Below are 16,697 nucleotides of genomic sequence, written 5' to 3'. Positions count from 1 at the left end.
GTATTTACTTGTGATAAATAAATGGTGACAATTAAAAGTAAATTTTGATGTGATAAATAAACGACGATAATTAAAGGTGGATAATTATAAGTGTGATCATTAGCAAGTGACTATAGTAAGTATGAATCAAAGGTCAAAATGTCAAGCAAGTTCTACTGTGTATCAGTCAACAATATTGACATTCCAATGTATGGTATTGGTGGCTAATTGGAAGTTGAAGGAGGAAGGAGATAAAGAGGAAAAAGTAGTATACTTAAGTTGAAAGTTTGATTTCCATCCATTCTACATTGTCTTGTATAGAGACAAATTAAAAAGATAACAATATTATGTCTATTTATCTAGCATGCCGAGGAGTGTTGAGTACTGGTATGAAATGATACTCATTGAGATGATTGATACAATGACACCAGAAACGTATGTGCCGAATAATGTTGGGTTTCAATAATTTATCAAAATGGTTTTGGCTCGACACGATATAAGATTTCAAATCGTATTATAAATACTGTTATTATCCTAAAGAATCTAATGCACATAATGAAGTACTAAAAATGAAAGTTGAATGGTATATTTCTTTGAGTTTTTAATTGTTGTTATTTTTTTGAGTTCTTAATTTAGGATAATAATTTCATTCACATCTCTATTGTGTACTGACGTTGCAATTTATACTCACTTTTTAGAGATTATTGACCTCCAGATGTTGGTCTTAATTGCGTCACCATTTTAGTTAGATTTGTGTCCCACTTTGCTCTAAGATTATTATAGACTGTGCGCGACAACTTGCTTCTAGACGGACCTAGCTCGGGCATGGTATAGACATCTTAAGTACTATGGATTATGTCATGCCAAGCTAGTCATGCAGTGCAGCTTGCTTGCTTGCTACCTCTAGGTTCAACATGAAGGCTTTTTTGTTTTTAGTAATGATGACCTAGTTTGTTAGTTGAATAAGAGATGTTATTGGTTAAAATAGACTTTAGGTAGAGGTACAAGGTAGGAGTAAAGCATGATTTCTATTGTATGTCAAGTTAAATATTGCTCTTGTATTAAGAGTTTTGCTAACTTTAGCTATATATTACTTGGATGATGTTAATTGCAAGAAGTGATATCCAAGATATCAATAGGATGGTTGAAAATCAATTATCAGTTGGATTTGCAATGCAAGACTTTTGTTAGTAATTAAAATTCTTAGTTTAATTTTTGTGACATAGATGGCAATTTTAGCACAACAGATATTGAAAGGATTTTTATCACACATGAATCAAAATCAATTTCAACCTCTTAGCAATCATGTCTATATAGAACAAATGCACTACTACATGACGGGGAAGTTTGATGGACCTTTTGTTGCTTGAGACATAAGGTATATCACTTTCTTTGAACATAAATCAAATGATACTATATGGCTTTTTAATACAATCTTGGGCAGAGATATTGGTTCTATGAGTACCGTTGTCTACATTTGTACATTGGGTGGTACTATTATCAACTAGGTGTCTTGGTTATTAGCATAGTTGGTCTTTGCCACAAGTTTTTGTTAAAAAAAAATGATTTGGCTGAAGAACCTTCTAGAGAGTCCTACAAAAAGTAGGGCATAGTGCCCAAAACACAATTAAGGTGTTGCACACCTTACAAGAAAAGCATTCTCCATACAAATGCAATGCATTATTAGCTGAAATATCATGTCATTCCTACATCATTTGACGATAAGATTTTCTAGAAAATACAAGAATCATAATTTCCAGCATACATGTTAGCCAAGGTAGTAATTGCAGAAATTGAGCCTTTGCAGGACCTCATTGTTTTCCATTATGTCCAAGGCTACAGAAAGGGCGAAGCTTGTGAACTGAATTGGAGGGAGATGATTCTTTTTAGTAAATCAATCACCCAGTGGGCGATTGTAAAAGTGGAGTTTGATTGATGCATGACATAAAGATTCACAATTTAGCTTGGCAATGAGCTCACCAATGGTGGGAGTGACATGGTGCAAGGGAAAAGCTCGAGTTGTAACAATTTCAATTTGGCCTTTGAGCATGTCTATCTTTTCCTCTTATTTTTTTGACCTGGCTTAGTGTTCTACCGACTCAACTATTTATGTGGAACATAAAGATTCAACAATTGAGCTTGACAGTGAGCTAACCAATGGTGCAAGGGGAAAAAGCTTTTGAGTTGTAACAATTTCAACTTGTGCCTATGAGCATGTCTATGCTTTCCCTTTTGATATTTTTTGACCTGATTTAGTGTTTTCAACTAGTGCTTTGATTTGTAGTAAGTGCATTGTTGATTTGACCTCTTGTTGTTGCCATCTTGTCTAGGTGTGCTGCCAATCTGATTCATTGCTTACTCAATTGAGTCTCAATTATATATTAAATATAGTATGAATGTTATGCTGTATGCACATGATCTGTTTATTTGTTTATTTTATATTTTTTAATAGTGTTGAAGTTCTATTTATGCCCCAGACACCTTGTTTTTGAGTGCCAAACATCTTTGGCTGATATAATGTGTCTGTTGTAGACATAAGATATCTTTGTGTGCTTTCATCAAACTACGTAAAATTTGAGTCTCTTGTTGATATTTTTTTCTCGTTTTTTGTTTTTTTCTCTTGAAGGGGAGTCTTGGCGCAACAGTAAAGTTGTGACCTAAAAGTCATGGTTTGAATCTCGGAAATAACCTTTTGCAAAATAGGGTAAAGTTGTGTTGAATAGACTCTTCTCTGGGCTCATTGGTGGGAGTTTCGTGCACTGGGTTGCCCTTTTTTTTCCTCTTCACTTTTTTGTATTTTTTATGTCACGCTGCATCTATGAGGGTTTTCATTCCCAGCAATCTAGACAAGCCCTTTAAAAAACTAGACCAGGGGTTACTTGATTGTCTCTTCATTTATTTTCTTTGTAATCCTGTCTAATACAGAGATTACCTACACTGTGAGTGGGATACCCACACTAACACTTTTTGAGTGAACACCCATTATTCCTGTTAATTATATGTAAAATTATATGAAAATAATTGTGCATAACACTTAGACCCACACCCATGTCGGATACGTACATGAGGTGAAGTAACATAGAATAAGCATATTTTTAACCTAACTGGATTAACAAAGAGTGCTCTTAGGCAGAAAAATATTATCCTTCCCATTGTTTTCTTTGCTGAGGCATTCATTGGTTCCATAAAGGGAATTCTTATTAGACATAAAACATCTACACAATTAGGGGAATTTTACATATTGGACCACTCTTCCACTTTATTTGCTTGTGTAATCTTGTGTGTCCAATGAACAAGTTGAGGATTCTTGTAAAAAATCAATGGTTCACAGCAATGTGTTGCAGGAAGTATGCATTTCGACCCGTGCCGAAGTTTTGGCCCTGGACCGGAACAATACAGTTTCGGTACCGTATTATGCCGTGCCGATATAGTTTTGGTACTTTTAAATATAAAATATATTAATTAAAAAATAAAATATTTAACATAAATATTTAAAAAATAAATAAAATAAACAATATAAAAAATAATCTTTAAAAAGAGAAAAGATATGAAAATAGATAAATAAATAAATAAAAATTTTATTATAATTTTTAAATTAAAATAAATGAAATATAAAATTTATTAGATAATTTATTAGGATTTAATAAAGTCTCTTTAGATTATCTCCATCATAGCTAGAAGTTGATTAAAATAATTAACTTAAGTATAATTTAAAAAATCCGAAATCTGACACCACTCATGAGCTCGCGCGACTTCGGCACTCCATCCATGGCCGCGGGGATCGCATGACTCCTCTGCAACGGCTGTACGGTCGCGCGACCCCTCTGCAGCGGCTGCAGGGTCGTGCAACGCCTCCGCGGTAGGAGTGGAACGGTTATGCGACCCCTCCGCTACTGTTGTGGGGTCGAGCGACCCCTCCACTGTAGCCACAGGTCGTGCAACATGTCCCAAGTGTTGTGGGTCTGGTGCCGGTTGTCGGGCGGAATGAGATGTTTCGGCCGTCTTGACCATCTTGGCACACCACTTTAAACCATGGCTTTAACTAAAATTCACTTTATGTGTGCCAAAATGAAAATGATTGCCTAGGCTCACCATCATATTTTGCTCTTAAATTCTTGTACTTTACTAGCTGTAATCACAAAAAATGTCCTCTAATAGTTGTGTTAGTATCATCCTTTTCTCTAAATTTTTATCAGCTTCCATTGTAGTCATCTTTCCTGTGGGGGTATCTCTTGTCACCCATAGCTGGAGGAGCTCTTGTAGACTATTATGGTGGCAAACTAGTAATGGCATGGGGTGTGGCTCTATGGTCTTTGGCTACTCTTCTTACACCTTGGGCTGCAGAGACTTCTTTATGGTCACTGCTTACCATGAGAACTCTTCTAGGAATTGCTGAAGGAGTGGCATTGCCAAGCATGAATAACATGCTTTCAAGGTATTGTTGTAGGAAAATTGTGTGAATAATATCTTTTCATTGAATGTTTGTGCTATGAGTCACCTCCTTAATTCTCTGAATTGCTTGCACTTATTGTGGAAATGTAAAAATGTTTTAACCAGCCTTTATCTTATAGGTGGTTCCCGCAATCTGAACGATCTAGGGCAGTGGGAATTGCGATGGCTGGTTTTCAACTTGGCAATGCAGTTGGACTGTTGGTTTCCCCGGTCATTATGTCACAAACTGGTACTTTTGGACCTTTTATAATATTTGGGCTATTTGGATTTCTCTGGGTGTTGATGTGGGTATCTGCAACATCAAGTACGCCTGAGAAACATTCCCAAATATCCAAAATGGAGCTAGACTACATTAAAAATGGCAAGAAAGAACCAATTTCAGGAACTAAGGAATTCACAAAGGCAAGAATTATCCCTCCTTTCAGAAAACTATTATCAAAGTCTCCTACATGGGCTTTGATCTCTGCAAATGCCATGCATAGCTGGGTAAGAAATATGACATTCATAAATTGATAAGGTACCATTTTTTTTGTTTGCTAACAGCTAGATTCTTGTGATTGTTTTTACAGGGGTATTTTGTTATACTTTCATGGATGCCAATTTACTTCAACACGGTAAATACTTTTAGCACTTGTACATGCTTCTGGTTTGTAAATTTTTGAATCAACTAATTGAGAACAGGTATATCATGTTGATCTACGACAAGCTGCATGGTTCAGTGCACTTCCATGGGTAATGATGGCTATTTTAGGCTATTTTGCTGGGGCTTTGTCAGATTTGCTGATTCAGAATGGTTTTAGCATTACCTTTACCAGAAAAATTATGCAGGTGAATGTGACCACATTCCTAGTAGAAATAGGATCTTGTCAAATGATGCATTTATGTTGTTGTAAACATTATTTTAAAAAAAAAATACTGTGGAAAATGAAGCATTTCACCTTCTATTCTTGATGTTTCTAAAGTAGTAACTAAGCCAATTTTGTTCATGTTTCCAATGTAAACCACCTACTCAACTTTGTACTCTAGTTCTAATAGAGAAACCTTTAATTTGGCGCCTTCACTTACCTTGTAAAGTTGTCGATTGATCTTTTGACAACATTTAATAATTTTCTAGTAGTTAGTTTTGGCAAAATATTATGTATTTATACTTCTATAATTTCTGAGTTAACATGCTAAATGGCCTTGTGAATTGTGATACCATACGAAGGATATACTGAATTATCTTTTAGAAACATCTATTTCTGGAGTTTGGATTAGGCATTAATTTTTGCGAATTACCTAAATAGTAAATACATCTCATTAGCTAAAAGACATTTCTAGTGGTGTTGTTATTTCAAGGTGTAGGAATGAACTTATTCTCTCGGTCATACTTTACACGTTACATGAGCAGTATAATTGGTATTGGTCCTTGTGTATACCAATAATTTTATAAGGTTATGGATGCTTTGTTTTCACAACTTTTCTTTCAATTAGGAACTAAAGTGAAACATTGTATGTCACACCCTAGGAGTGTAATTCATGTACTAACTCAAGATAAACAAGAAATTCAACAAACTTTATATATTTATTTATAAAATTTTTCACTACAAGTACAACAAAATTGAACTATAAAACATCCGATGAAAAAAAACAAAAAATACCACGAAACAAAAATCAAACAAGAATCAATAGTTTGAGTTCTCTATGCAACTATGCTGAAACTAGCTACGATATAAAAGGGTGCCTTTCTTTGCAAAATTGGAGGCCATGAAAAGGAAACGACATAAATTTATTAAGTGGGTAATCAAAAAAAGATATGCATAAATTTAATTTGTTTATGAGGTTAATGAACTAAAGAAAGTAGGTCACAATTTCATATTACAACTTAAAATTTTCTTTAGGTTCTTTTAACTTATACATATATGGATATATAGATATATATCTATAATCATCTACTATTTATTTTTGGTAATGTAAAAAATGTTGTCAAATAAAATGTTTTTTATAGGATGAGATATAAATGAGTATGTAGGAGTAAAAAATGAGGAATATGATAGAATGCATAAGGGTTATGCTTTTAGAATAAAAAAAAAGGAGGAAAAATTATATTGAATTTTGCGATAGTATTTGAATTTATAATAGCTAATATGTTTTTCTAAAAAAGAAATACTTTGTTGCATTTAAAAGTTGGAATAAGTCACAAATTGACTTTCTTATAGTTAGAAAAAAAGATAAAAAAAATTTATAAAGATTACAAGGTCATTTTGGAGAAAAATACCCAATATAGGTTAGTAGGGTTGGATATGCGCCTTAAGCATAGTATCAATAGAAGGAAAACATGTACGATTTCTAGAATCAAATGATGGAAATTAAAGCATAGGAAGCAAAACATATTTAAGGAGAGGATATGAGTACAAGTATTAGGAGAAATACATGATAGCTCAAATAAAATATGAGATAAGATGACATAAAAGTTAAAAATGGTAGCCAAGGTGAATCAAAAGGATGTGCATTACCGAGTAAGTGGAATGAGAAAGTACAAGAGAAATTGAAGAAAAATGAACAACCTTTAAATTATTATTCACTTGTAAGAACGAAGAAAACTTTAAAAAGTATGCAATAGCCAATAAAGAGACCAAGAAAACAATGAATGAAGCTAAGAATAAAATTTTTAAACGTTTGTATTCACAATTGGATACAAAAGAAGGAAAAAGGGCATCTATAGAATAGCTATAGCGAGTTAGAGGAAAACAAAAGATCTTATCTAAATAAGATGCATTAAAAATGAATGCAATATGGTATTAGTGAATGATGATGACATAAAAGAGCAATGGAAGAAGTATTTTCATCAATTTTTTAATGAAAATTTAAGTGACCAACTTAACATAGGTAATTTAAGTAGGTTAGAGGAGTAAGAATTTAATTTTTATCATAGACTTCAAGTTTTAAAAGTAAAACAGGCTCTAAATAGATGCAAAATGATAAAGTAGTTCGTCAGATGATATTCTGATAGAGGTATGGAAGTGCCTAACGAAAGAAGTTATTCAGCTTCATATTAAAAATTAAAAAAATGTTAGATCGAGGGTATTTCTAGTCCCCCTATATAAAAATAAAGGAAATGTACACAATTGTGTGAATTATAGAAATATTAAGTTAATGAGTCATACCATAAAACTTTAGAAAAGAGTAATGGAAAAAAATAAAGAAAAGAGACTATAGTAATTAAAAATTAATTTGGATTATATGCTTAGAAGGTCGACAATAGAAGCTCTACATCTTCTTAGTTAACTAATTGAAAAGTATTCGGCATAAAAGTATGACTTACATATGGTATTCGTCAACCTAAAAAAAAGCTTATGACAAAATTTTGAGAGAACTTATGTGAAAAATTCTAAAAAAAAGATGTGTTAGCGTATTATATATTGAAATACTGAAGGATATCTAAAATTTTACTTAGCAATTTATTTAAAAGCTTTTTTCAAATAGTTTACCTAAGACATTTTTTCACAAATTTATTTTGAAAAGCTATAAATTTTGGGAAACTCTAAAAATCAAGTGGGTATTTTTTCAAATATTGGCTGGAAATATAAGTTGCAAAAATATATTTTTAAAGGAAAACACTCTAAAATTTTTAAGTTTTATTCAAAGGTTATCTTTCACTTTGAAAAATTTTGTTAAATTTTTTTTTATAGTCAATATTTCTAAAATTATTATTTTACTTGAAAATTTTTGAAACTACTTTCAAAAATATTTTGAAACAATAATTTGCAAAGTCATTTAATTGTTTTAGTTTTTAAATCTATCTTGACAACTAGTTTGCAGAATTCAGTTACACAATCAATATTCGAAATGTTGAAAATCTTTAGAACAAAAATCACTTTTGCAACCTATTCTTTCAATAGTTTGAAAAGTTAGCTACTTTCGAAACTTTGAAATTAGTTTGCAAACGTTAGCTTTCAAAACCTATTCCAAAATTAAATTGAAATTATTTTGTTACTTTCCCTAAAAGTTTTGTAATTGTTTCGCAAAATTTTATTACTTTTCATGCTTACTTTGCATGACTTACTATATTATTTCATTCCTCTGTGTATTTTTTTAATTAATGTCAAAAAGAGATGGTTAGGATTTAAGTTAGAAAATCAAAGAAAATTAGGAGAACCTGATCCTAAAAATGATCAAGAGAACAAAACTAACCGTCTTATCTTAGACTTCTCTTAAAATCATTTTTTATATATCGTGGTGTGCTTGCATTGTGTCGGTCCGTGGGCAGAATGAGATGTTTCACTAGTATCGGGTAAAATGAAATGTGATTTGAAACCATGAGTGAAAGGTTTTAGGCTTAGTATAATAAAAGAGAAAATATGAAATTTAAGTTTAGCAATATTAACGTAATAAGATAATTGTTAAGATAAGAGATGACAAATTAGAGTTTTAAGTATTTGTAATCGTTTTTGTAATAGGATGGAGGGGTTGAAAGAGATTTCTTACATTGAATATAAGTAGGATGGTTAAAATGGAGGAGAGCATCAGGTGTTCTTTGTGATCGTAAATTATCTTTAAAATTTAACAAGATGTTCTACAAAATAATAATTAAATCTTTTATGTTATATAGAGTTGAATGTTGGCTTATGACTTGAGTACACGAGCAGAAGATAGAGTCACAAAGATGAAGATGTTAAAGTAGATGTGTGGACATATGAGGATAGACAGGATAAGAAATGAGAACATTAGAGAGAAAGTCGGGATTGCATCTACAACAACAACCAAGCCTTTTCCCACTAGGTGGGGTCGGCTGTATGAATCCTTTTACGCCATTGAGCTCTATCTCCTATTATATCATCATCTATATTTAAATAAATTTTATTCTGTTTTATTGTTGTTAACCAAGTCTTTTTTGGTCTTCCTCGTTTGATATGCATGTTTATCATAGTTTCACATCGCCTAACTAGAGCATTTATTGGTCGTCTAAGTACATGTCCGTACCATCTTAAACACGTCTCTCGGAGTTTTTCCTCAATAGATGCAACTCCGACTTTCTCTCTAATGCTCTCATTTCTTATTTTGTCCATCTTCGTATGTCCACACATCCACCTTAACATCCTCATCTCTGCAACTCTCATCTTCTGCTCATGTGCTCGAGTCATAGCCTAAAGTCGGGATTGCACCTATTGAGAAAAATTTTCGGGAGATACGTTTAAGATGGTATAAACATGTACTTAGATGCTCAATAAATTTTCTAATTAGGCGATGTAAAACTATAACAAATACACACATTAAATGTGAAAGAGGAAGACTAAAAATGATTTGGGTAATAATGATAAAATAAGTTAAAATTTATTTAAATATAGAGGATATAATTAAAATTTATTTAATTATAGAGGATATAATTAGGAAGGAGGTTTGGTTTGTTATTACATCTACACGTGTGTAGTTAGGTACTCAGGTATAAGGCTAGATTCAAAGTTTTTAGTTTTTAATATTTTTTTCTCCGTTTAACATCTTTATTATTTTACTTTAATTCTTTTTACCACGGGAAACCTTGGCGCGATAATAAAATTGCTCTCGTGTGACCTTGCGGTCACTTGTTTAAGTCGTGTAAATAAACTTTTGCAATGCAGGTTAAGGTCGCATACAATAGACCTAATGAGATCCAACCTTTCCCAGGACCCTATATTAACGAGAGTTTTGTGCATTAGACTACCATTTTAATTCTTTTTGCCATAATTATTCTATTTTTAGTTTACATCTTATCGGTTTGTGACCCACCTAAATCAACATTTTACGGTCGGTAGATAAGAGCTATACAACATCATGAAATTATAAATATTTATATTTAAAATATCAAATAGCATGGAAGGTCAAACAATTCTAATGACATATATCAATTGAAAAGTAATTCAAGATATCCATTTTAGTTTTTCAAATAACCTTTCGGTTGTTAATTCCTATATTGACCTAGATGTGAATATGAATAAACATTAATTTTTATCCATGATTTAATTATTTTAAAATCCATTTTATTATTGTAAATATTATTTTAGTTGCCTTTTTCAGAAATATACAAACATATATAATCTATTTATCTATTATTCATGCACAAGGAAATATATAGAAGTCATAAATCTAATAACAGTCGTAAGATGGATTTACCCATCTCTATATGAAAATAACTTAGAAAATATGGGATAATATCCAATAATGGTAATAATTCGATTTAATTTCAATTCCTACATGAGACCTCTACTATTTTCAAATAACAAATTTATATATTTACTCATTTTTTCCCCATCCTAAACTAAACAAACCAAACTAAACAAGAATTTAATAAAATAAAATATATATCTCGTAACTTTCTTCAACTTATGAAACAAGAGAGGGGTTTCGTTGATACAAAACACTTGGGCCCATCAAACCTAAACAAATACCATGATTAGTCGAATTAATCAATTAAATTTTAATAACAATCAAGCCTTTTTACGTTATTAGGCTCTATCCCATACTATATCATTATCTACTTGAATAAATTTTATCTTATTTTGTTGTTGATAACTAAGTCTTTTTTTATTTTCCTTGTTTGTTGTGTGTATTTGTCATAGCTTCACATCGCCTAACTGGAGCATTTACATAGCAGGTCTAACCGCCATTTTATAGAATATCTCTTTAAGTTTTAGAGGTACTTTACGATAATATAAAACACCTAATGCTCTCCTCCATTTTAACTATCCTACTTTTATTTTATATAGACATCTCTCTCAAGCACAAATGTTCCAAAATATTTAAAACTCTCGGTTTCAGACAACTTGTCATCTCCTATCTTAACAATTGTCTCATTACGTCTAATATTGCTAAACTTAAAGTTCATATATTTTATCTTTACTTTACTAAGCCTAAAACCTTTCACTTCTATAATTTTCCGCAAAGATTCTAGTTTAGCAATTACTCTTTCACATGTCTCATCTACCAAAATAATATCATCTGCAAACAACATACATCACGATATTGTGTCTTGAATGTGTCTAGTGAGTTCACCCATAATTAGTGTAAAAAGATAGGGACTTAGAGTTGATTCATGATGCAATTCTATCTTTATTGAAAATGCTTCAGTTAATTCGCTTGAAGTCTTCACTCTGGTCGTTACATCCTTATACATATTCTTAATTTGTTCAACATATATTTCGTTAACATTTTTTTTTTCTAGAATTCTTCATATAAGTTATTTGGGACTCTATTGTAAACTTTTTCTAAGTCAATGAATATCATGCGTAGATTTTATTTTTTTCACCCAATACTTTTTAATTAGTTACCTAATAAGATGTATAGCTTCTATCGTCGACCTTCCAAGCATGAACCCAATTTGATTTTCAGTCATCGTGGTCTCCTTTCTTAATTTTTTTTCTATTATTTTTTCCTAAAGTTTCATGGTATGATTTATTAGTTTAATACTCCTATAGTTTGTATAATTTTGTACGCCGTCTTTGTTCTTATATAAGGGAACTAGAGTACTTACCCGTCAATGATTAGACTTTTTTTTTTATTTTCAATATCATGTTAAATAATTTTGTAAGTCATTCAATATCTTATTTCCCAATGCACTTCTATATCTCTATTGGAATATCATCTAGTCCAACTACTTTTCCATTGTACATCATATTTAAAGTTTGTTTTACTTCTAAAAGTTTGAATTATGATAAAAAAAATTTAATTTCTATTCTCATTTGACCTATTTAAATTACTTAAGTTGGTCATCTAAACCTTCATTCAAAAGTTGATGAAAATATATTTTCCACCGCTTTTTTATTTCTCTATCGTTTACTAATACCTTATTACATTCATCTTTAATATAGTTTATTCGAATAAAATCTTTTGTCTTTTTACTCTCTCACTTTAGCTATTTTATAAATATCTCTTTCTCTTTTTGTATCCAATTTTCGATATAATCGTTTAGAAATTTCATTATTTGCTTTATTCACTACTTTCGTAGTTTATTTCTTGGCTATATATATATATATATATATATATATATTAAGTTTTCTTCATTCTTACGAATATATAATTTCTTATAAACTATTCATTTTTTCTTCACTTTCTTTCGTATTTTTTCATTCCACCATCAAGATTCTTTGCCTGGAGGTGCATGTCCTTTTGACTCATCGAGTACACTCTTAGCTACTATTTTCAACTTTGATATCATCTTATCCCATGTCATATTAAAGTCCCCTAATACTTGTACTACTACATTCTCCTTAAATATGTTTTGCTTTCTATCTTTTAACATTCACTAGTTAATTCTAAGAGTCGTAGGTTTTGCAAACCTATGTTGGGTAGTTAAGTTCGTTCCTCTTCCTAACCATAAGAAAGTCAATTTGTGATTGATTATTCCTACTTTTGAATGTGATCAAATGTTCTTCTCTTCTCTTAAAAATTATATTAGCTAATATTATGTCATATCGCAAAATCTAATATAGTTTTCCCTTCTTCATTTCTCGTTTGAAATTCATAACCCCATGCACCCTCTCATATTCCTCATTTTTCACTCCGACTTACCTATTTAGATCCCCTCCTATTAAAATTATTTCATTTGGTAGAATATTTTGTAATACTTCATTTAGGTTGTCGCAAAATCTTAATTTAGTAGCTTCATCTAATCATACTTGAGGTGCATGTATGCTAATTATGTTCATAGTTTCTTTCACCACTACTATCGTAAGAGCTATAATTCTATCCCTTTTTCTAATTACTTCTACAACTTCATCCTTTAACGAACTATCTTCAATATTATCCATTCCATTTCTTGTTTTACTCTTTGTTGTATACCATAATTTAAAACCGAGTTCTCTATCATCTTTGCCTTATCATCTACTCATTTTGTCTCTTGTATACACAAAATACTAATTCTTCTTTTAATTATCGCATCAACTATCTCCATTGATTCATGTTCCAAATCTTAAACTATTAGTTTTTCTATAATATTTATTCTTATCCAACCTATGATGTGAGAACCCGTACCTATTTAAGATGACACCCAAGTTCTCATAGAAATGTAGTGGTCATACGTTAGAGTCAGACCCTACAATGTGAACTCTTGCATATTTAGCACTACATCCGAGTTCTGGAGATGCAACAGTCCTTGTTGAGATGTTATAGTTGAATCCTATAATGCGTTCCTTCTAGAAAACAACCTTGCATTAGCACAATAATTTAATAGATTCATTCATTGAATATTTGTCTTAGTTTTAACGTTAGCCGGCAATCGAACTCAATCTTCCTCTTTTATCCGGACATGGAACTGGTCATGACTAGTGGGCGGAGTTATCAATTAAATTTTAATATTAATAAATAATTATTGATTTATCGATCATAATTGTTTAAGACAAGAAAATTTGTTCTCCCTATGATTTACCGATCATAAGGAGAAGGCGAAACATTAAAAAATAGGAGAGATAAAGGAGACCATCAAGTGAAGCAACAAGATTAGATGTTGAAGTTGGAGAAACTGAGATGGATCCATGTCCAAGTTGTTCCATTTTCAATTGTGTAAATTCAAGTCTTACTCTGGTTAACTAAAATATATTTACAGATATTAGAAGCTAGGTTTAGACATCTTAGGAAATTTAATCTAAGTCTTGTAAAATTAGAAGGCTGATCTCACTAGGATGCTAGAAAAAGTAATGGTTTCATGTTTTGCACGATACAGATTTTGGTATTACTAAGAAATAATCATTACTATTACTAGGTTTATATTTGAAGGGAAACAAGACAAGTTCAAGAATAGCTGCATAAATGACTTTGAAGGCAAAATTTGAAGTGATCACATTGCAACCACATATGGTATCTACACTTTAAAAATATTATTGATAAACCAATTGAAATCCAAATTGACATAAAATGCTAAACTTATAACTAACCTGTAATTTATAAGTTAAACAATTGTTTTGCAATTCTAGATATTAGAAATTAAAGTAATATTTTTTTTTATATTTTATATTGAAGCATATACCTTTGCATATGCCTCAAATACCACACGATGGTTCGATTGCATGTTCTGGGTATGTGCTTTTTGAAATTATTACAAACTTGTATTGGTCTTGGCATGCTAAAGTTTTCTAGGACACGTTGAATGTTGGGATGACGCCATATTAAAACTGTGCCATTTTGTCTGCAGATTAAAATTCTACTCATTTTAGACCTTACTTGTAGATGCAATCTTTTGTTGACTTCTTGATATTTATATATGCAGTCAATTGGCTTTTTGGGTCCTGGGTTGTCTCTTCTGGGCTTGAATGCAACTAAAAATCCTTCAGTAGCTTCTTTTTGGCTTACAGTAGCCGTCGGCTTGAATTCTTTTGGCCATGCTGGTTTTTTGGTGAACTTCCAGGTAGGATAAATGTTTTTTCTTTTAACTGCTTGTATATATATAAAAAAAAAATCTTGTTTCACGGTGCTCTCTTGTGATGCCCCCACAGTATGTATGACCATTCTTTTCTTATTTTAGGAGATAGCCCCACAATATGCAGGTGTGCTGCATGGTAACAACTTTGTGCTTTCTTCACTTTTTCTCACTCAATAATGTGTATGATAATTGTTGCGATGAACAATTACATACAACTTGTATTTTTGATGTTCGGTTAACAGGAATATCAAATACTGCTGGAACTTTGGCTGCAATAACAGGAACTGTTGGAGCTGGTTTCTTTGTTGAGAGGATGGGTTCTTTTAAGGGCTTCCTCATTTTGACATCATTCCTTTATTTCATCAGCACGCTTCTCTGGAACCTCTTTGCAACTGGGGAGCAAATCAGCATATGTAAGTTTGTGCTACACGGTTAAATCTTCATATTAGAATATTCTAGCCGTTGTTAATAAAAAAGGGGCAGTTTCTTAGGCATGAAGATCATTATTTCCTATCATAATTCCCATATAATGAATGCCTTATCGAATATAAAGTTAGATATGTGATTTCGGAAATATCTTCAAATACTGGACCCGACAATGACAACTCAATTATTTTGCATCCTCTATGAATCCATGGCTGCTACAACCGATGTCGATATTCATCTCAATATATTTCTGTGTCAGGATCGCTACTTTGAATCTTGTCTAGGTGATGCATGGCAGCCATTGCAATCAACAAAGAAGCTTTGGGCTCCTCTATCATGTACATATAATTGTAAAATAAAGCTCAGTTCTTCTATGTTATGTACAATTCATTGACATCCGCTACCATTGCTCACTATTACTGATGTGGATAATTTTTTTTATCAGTTTAGGATGGATATAAGTGTATTGAGATTGTAGAATCATCAAGGAGGAAATAGAAAATAGGCTGCTGTTTTTTTTCTCAGATATAAAATTTAAATCAAACATTAGGAATGTGTATTGGAGATAAAAATGTGCGAACGTGAAAGTGATAAAGAATAACACTTTTTAACATGAGAATTTGTGGATAATATTGCAGGATGAAGAAGTCTCAATCAAACCAATGAGATTTTAAATTGACAAAAAACCACAAAATGAATTCTTCGCTCAAGCAAATTAGCATTTTGGTTGATTTATCTTTGTATAATAATCTAATAAATTGATATGGAGAGAAACTCTCAAATCACTCTATAAGATAGAAATCCTAGGCGAAAAAAAGTTATTAAGAGATCTTTAATCACAAGTTAGAATACCAATAAAAGTTTTAGTTGCCTTAACTAACTTAGGATGACCAACTACGAGTGTTAGGTTTGTTGATGTGAAGATTGATGAAAACCATCCCAATTAATGGGATTTTTGTCAGTGGACTCAATTGAATAAGATCTACTTTGAGTGGCCTTATTTTTAAAATTGAAATAGTATTTTAGTCGACTAAATTCCTAAAATCTACTTATAAGTTAGATGGATTTTATTTTTGTCAGCCTACTATGGCATGCTGAAAAACTTCAATCGACTTGATCTACAATCCATTAATTCAATTGTTGTAAAACCCATGTGTACAATCAGGTCCCCAATCAGTTTAAAAATGAGAAGCTCTCCTTCTCTCTAGGCGAAGGGGCGACCGGACAGCTGTTGCAGGTTGGGAACTCAAAGTTGTGGGCTAGAAACTCCAAGGGTTGTGCACCAGTAGCAACTTGTGTAGCTAAACGAGAACGTAGTGTGCAAAGTTTACTCATCGGCTGAGACAACAATTACCTATGTCTGCACGCAGGTGGAAACCTCTAGTCCGCAAAGCAGGCGAGATCCTCGAGTCCACAAAACAGAGGATGGATCATAAAGAGTGATTGATTGATTTGGATATACCCTACTTAT

At 31.8% G+C, this 16,697-nt stretch overlaps 1 protein-coding gene across 5 annotated transcripts in view; it reads left to right on the top strand.

The window, feature by feature from the left end:
* Positions 1–15,750, top strand: part of LOC122015126 (probable anion transporter 3, chloroplastic) — a 37,357-nt gene extending 21,607 nt beyond the window's left edge. For 3 of the 5 annotated variants that reach the window (XM_042571830.1, XM_042571833.1, XM_042571832.1), the window contains 8 exons: positions 4,188–4,414; positions 4,551–4,917; positions 5,001–5,045; positions 5,113–5,259; positions 14,648–14,785; positions 14,903–14,936; positions 15,043–15,213; positions 15,486–15,750. In XM_042571830.1, coding sequence (XP_042427764.1) covers positions 4,188–4,414; positions 4,551–4,917; positions 5,001–5,045; positions 5,113–5,259; positions 14,648–14,785; positions 14,903–14,936; positions 15,043–15,213; positions 15,486–15,487 — 1,131 coding nt within the window. In that variant the 3' untranslated portion in view covers positions 15,488–15,750. Of the gene's footprint in view, positions 1–4,175; positions 4,415–4,550; positions 4,918–5,000; positions 5,046–5,112; positions 5,260–14,647; positions 14,786–14,902; positions 14,937–15,042; positions 15,214–15,485 lie in introns of those variants that run through there. The other 2 variants (XM_042571834.1, XM_042571831.1) reach the window with 2 other exon arrangements.
* The last annotated feature ends 947 nt before the right edge of the window (positions 15,751–16,697 follow it).

The sequence above is a fragment of the Zingiber officinale genome, chromosome 8B (genome assembly GCF_018446385.1).
Source record: "Zingiber officinale cultivar Zhangliang chromosome 8B, Zo_v1.1, whole genome shotgun sequence".
Taxonomy (NCBI): Eukaryota; Viridiplantae; Streptophyta; class Magnoliopsida; order Zingiberales; family Zingiberaceae; genus Zingiber; species Zingiber officinale.
The sequence above is the reverse complement of the archived record's forward strand: the minus strand, read 5'-3'. Positions and strand labels throughout refer to the sequence as shown.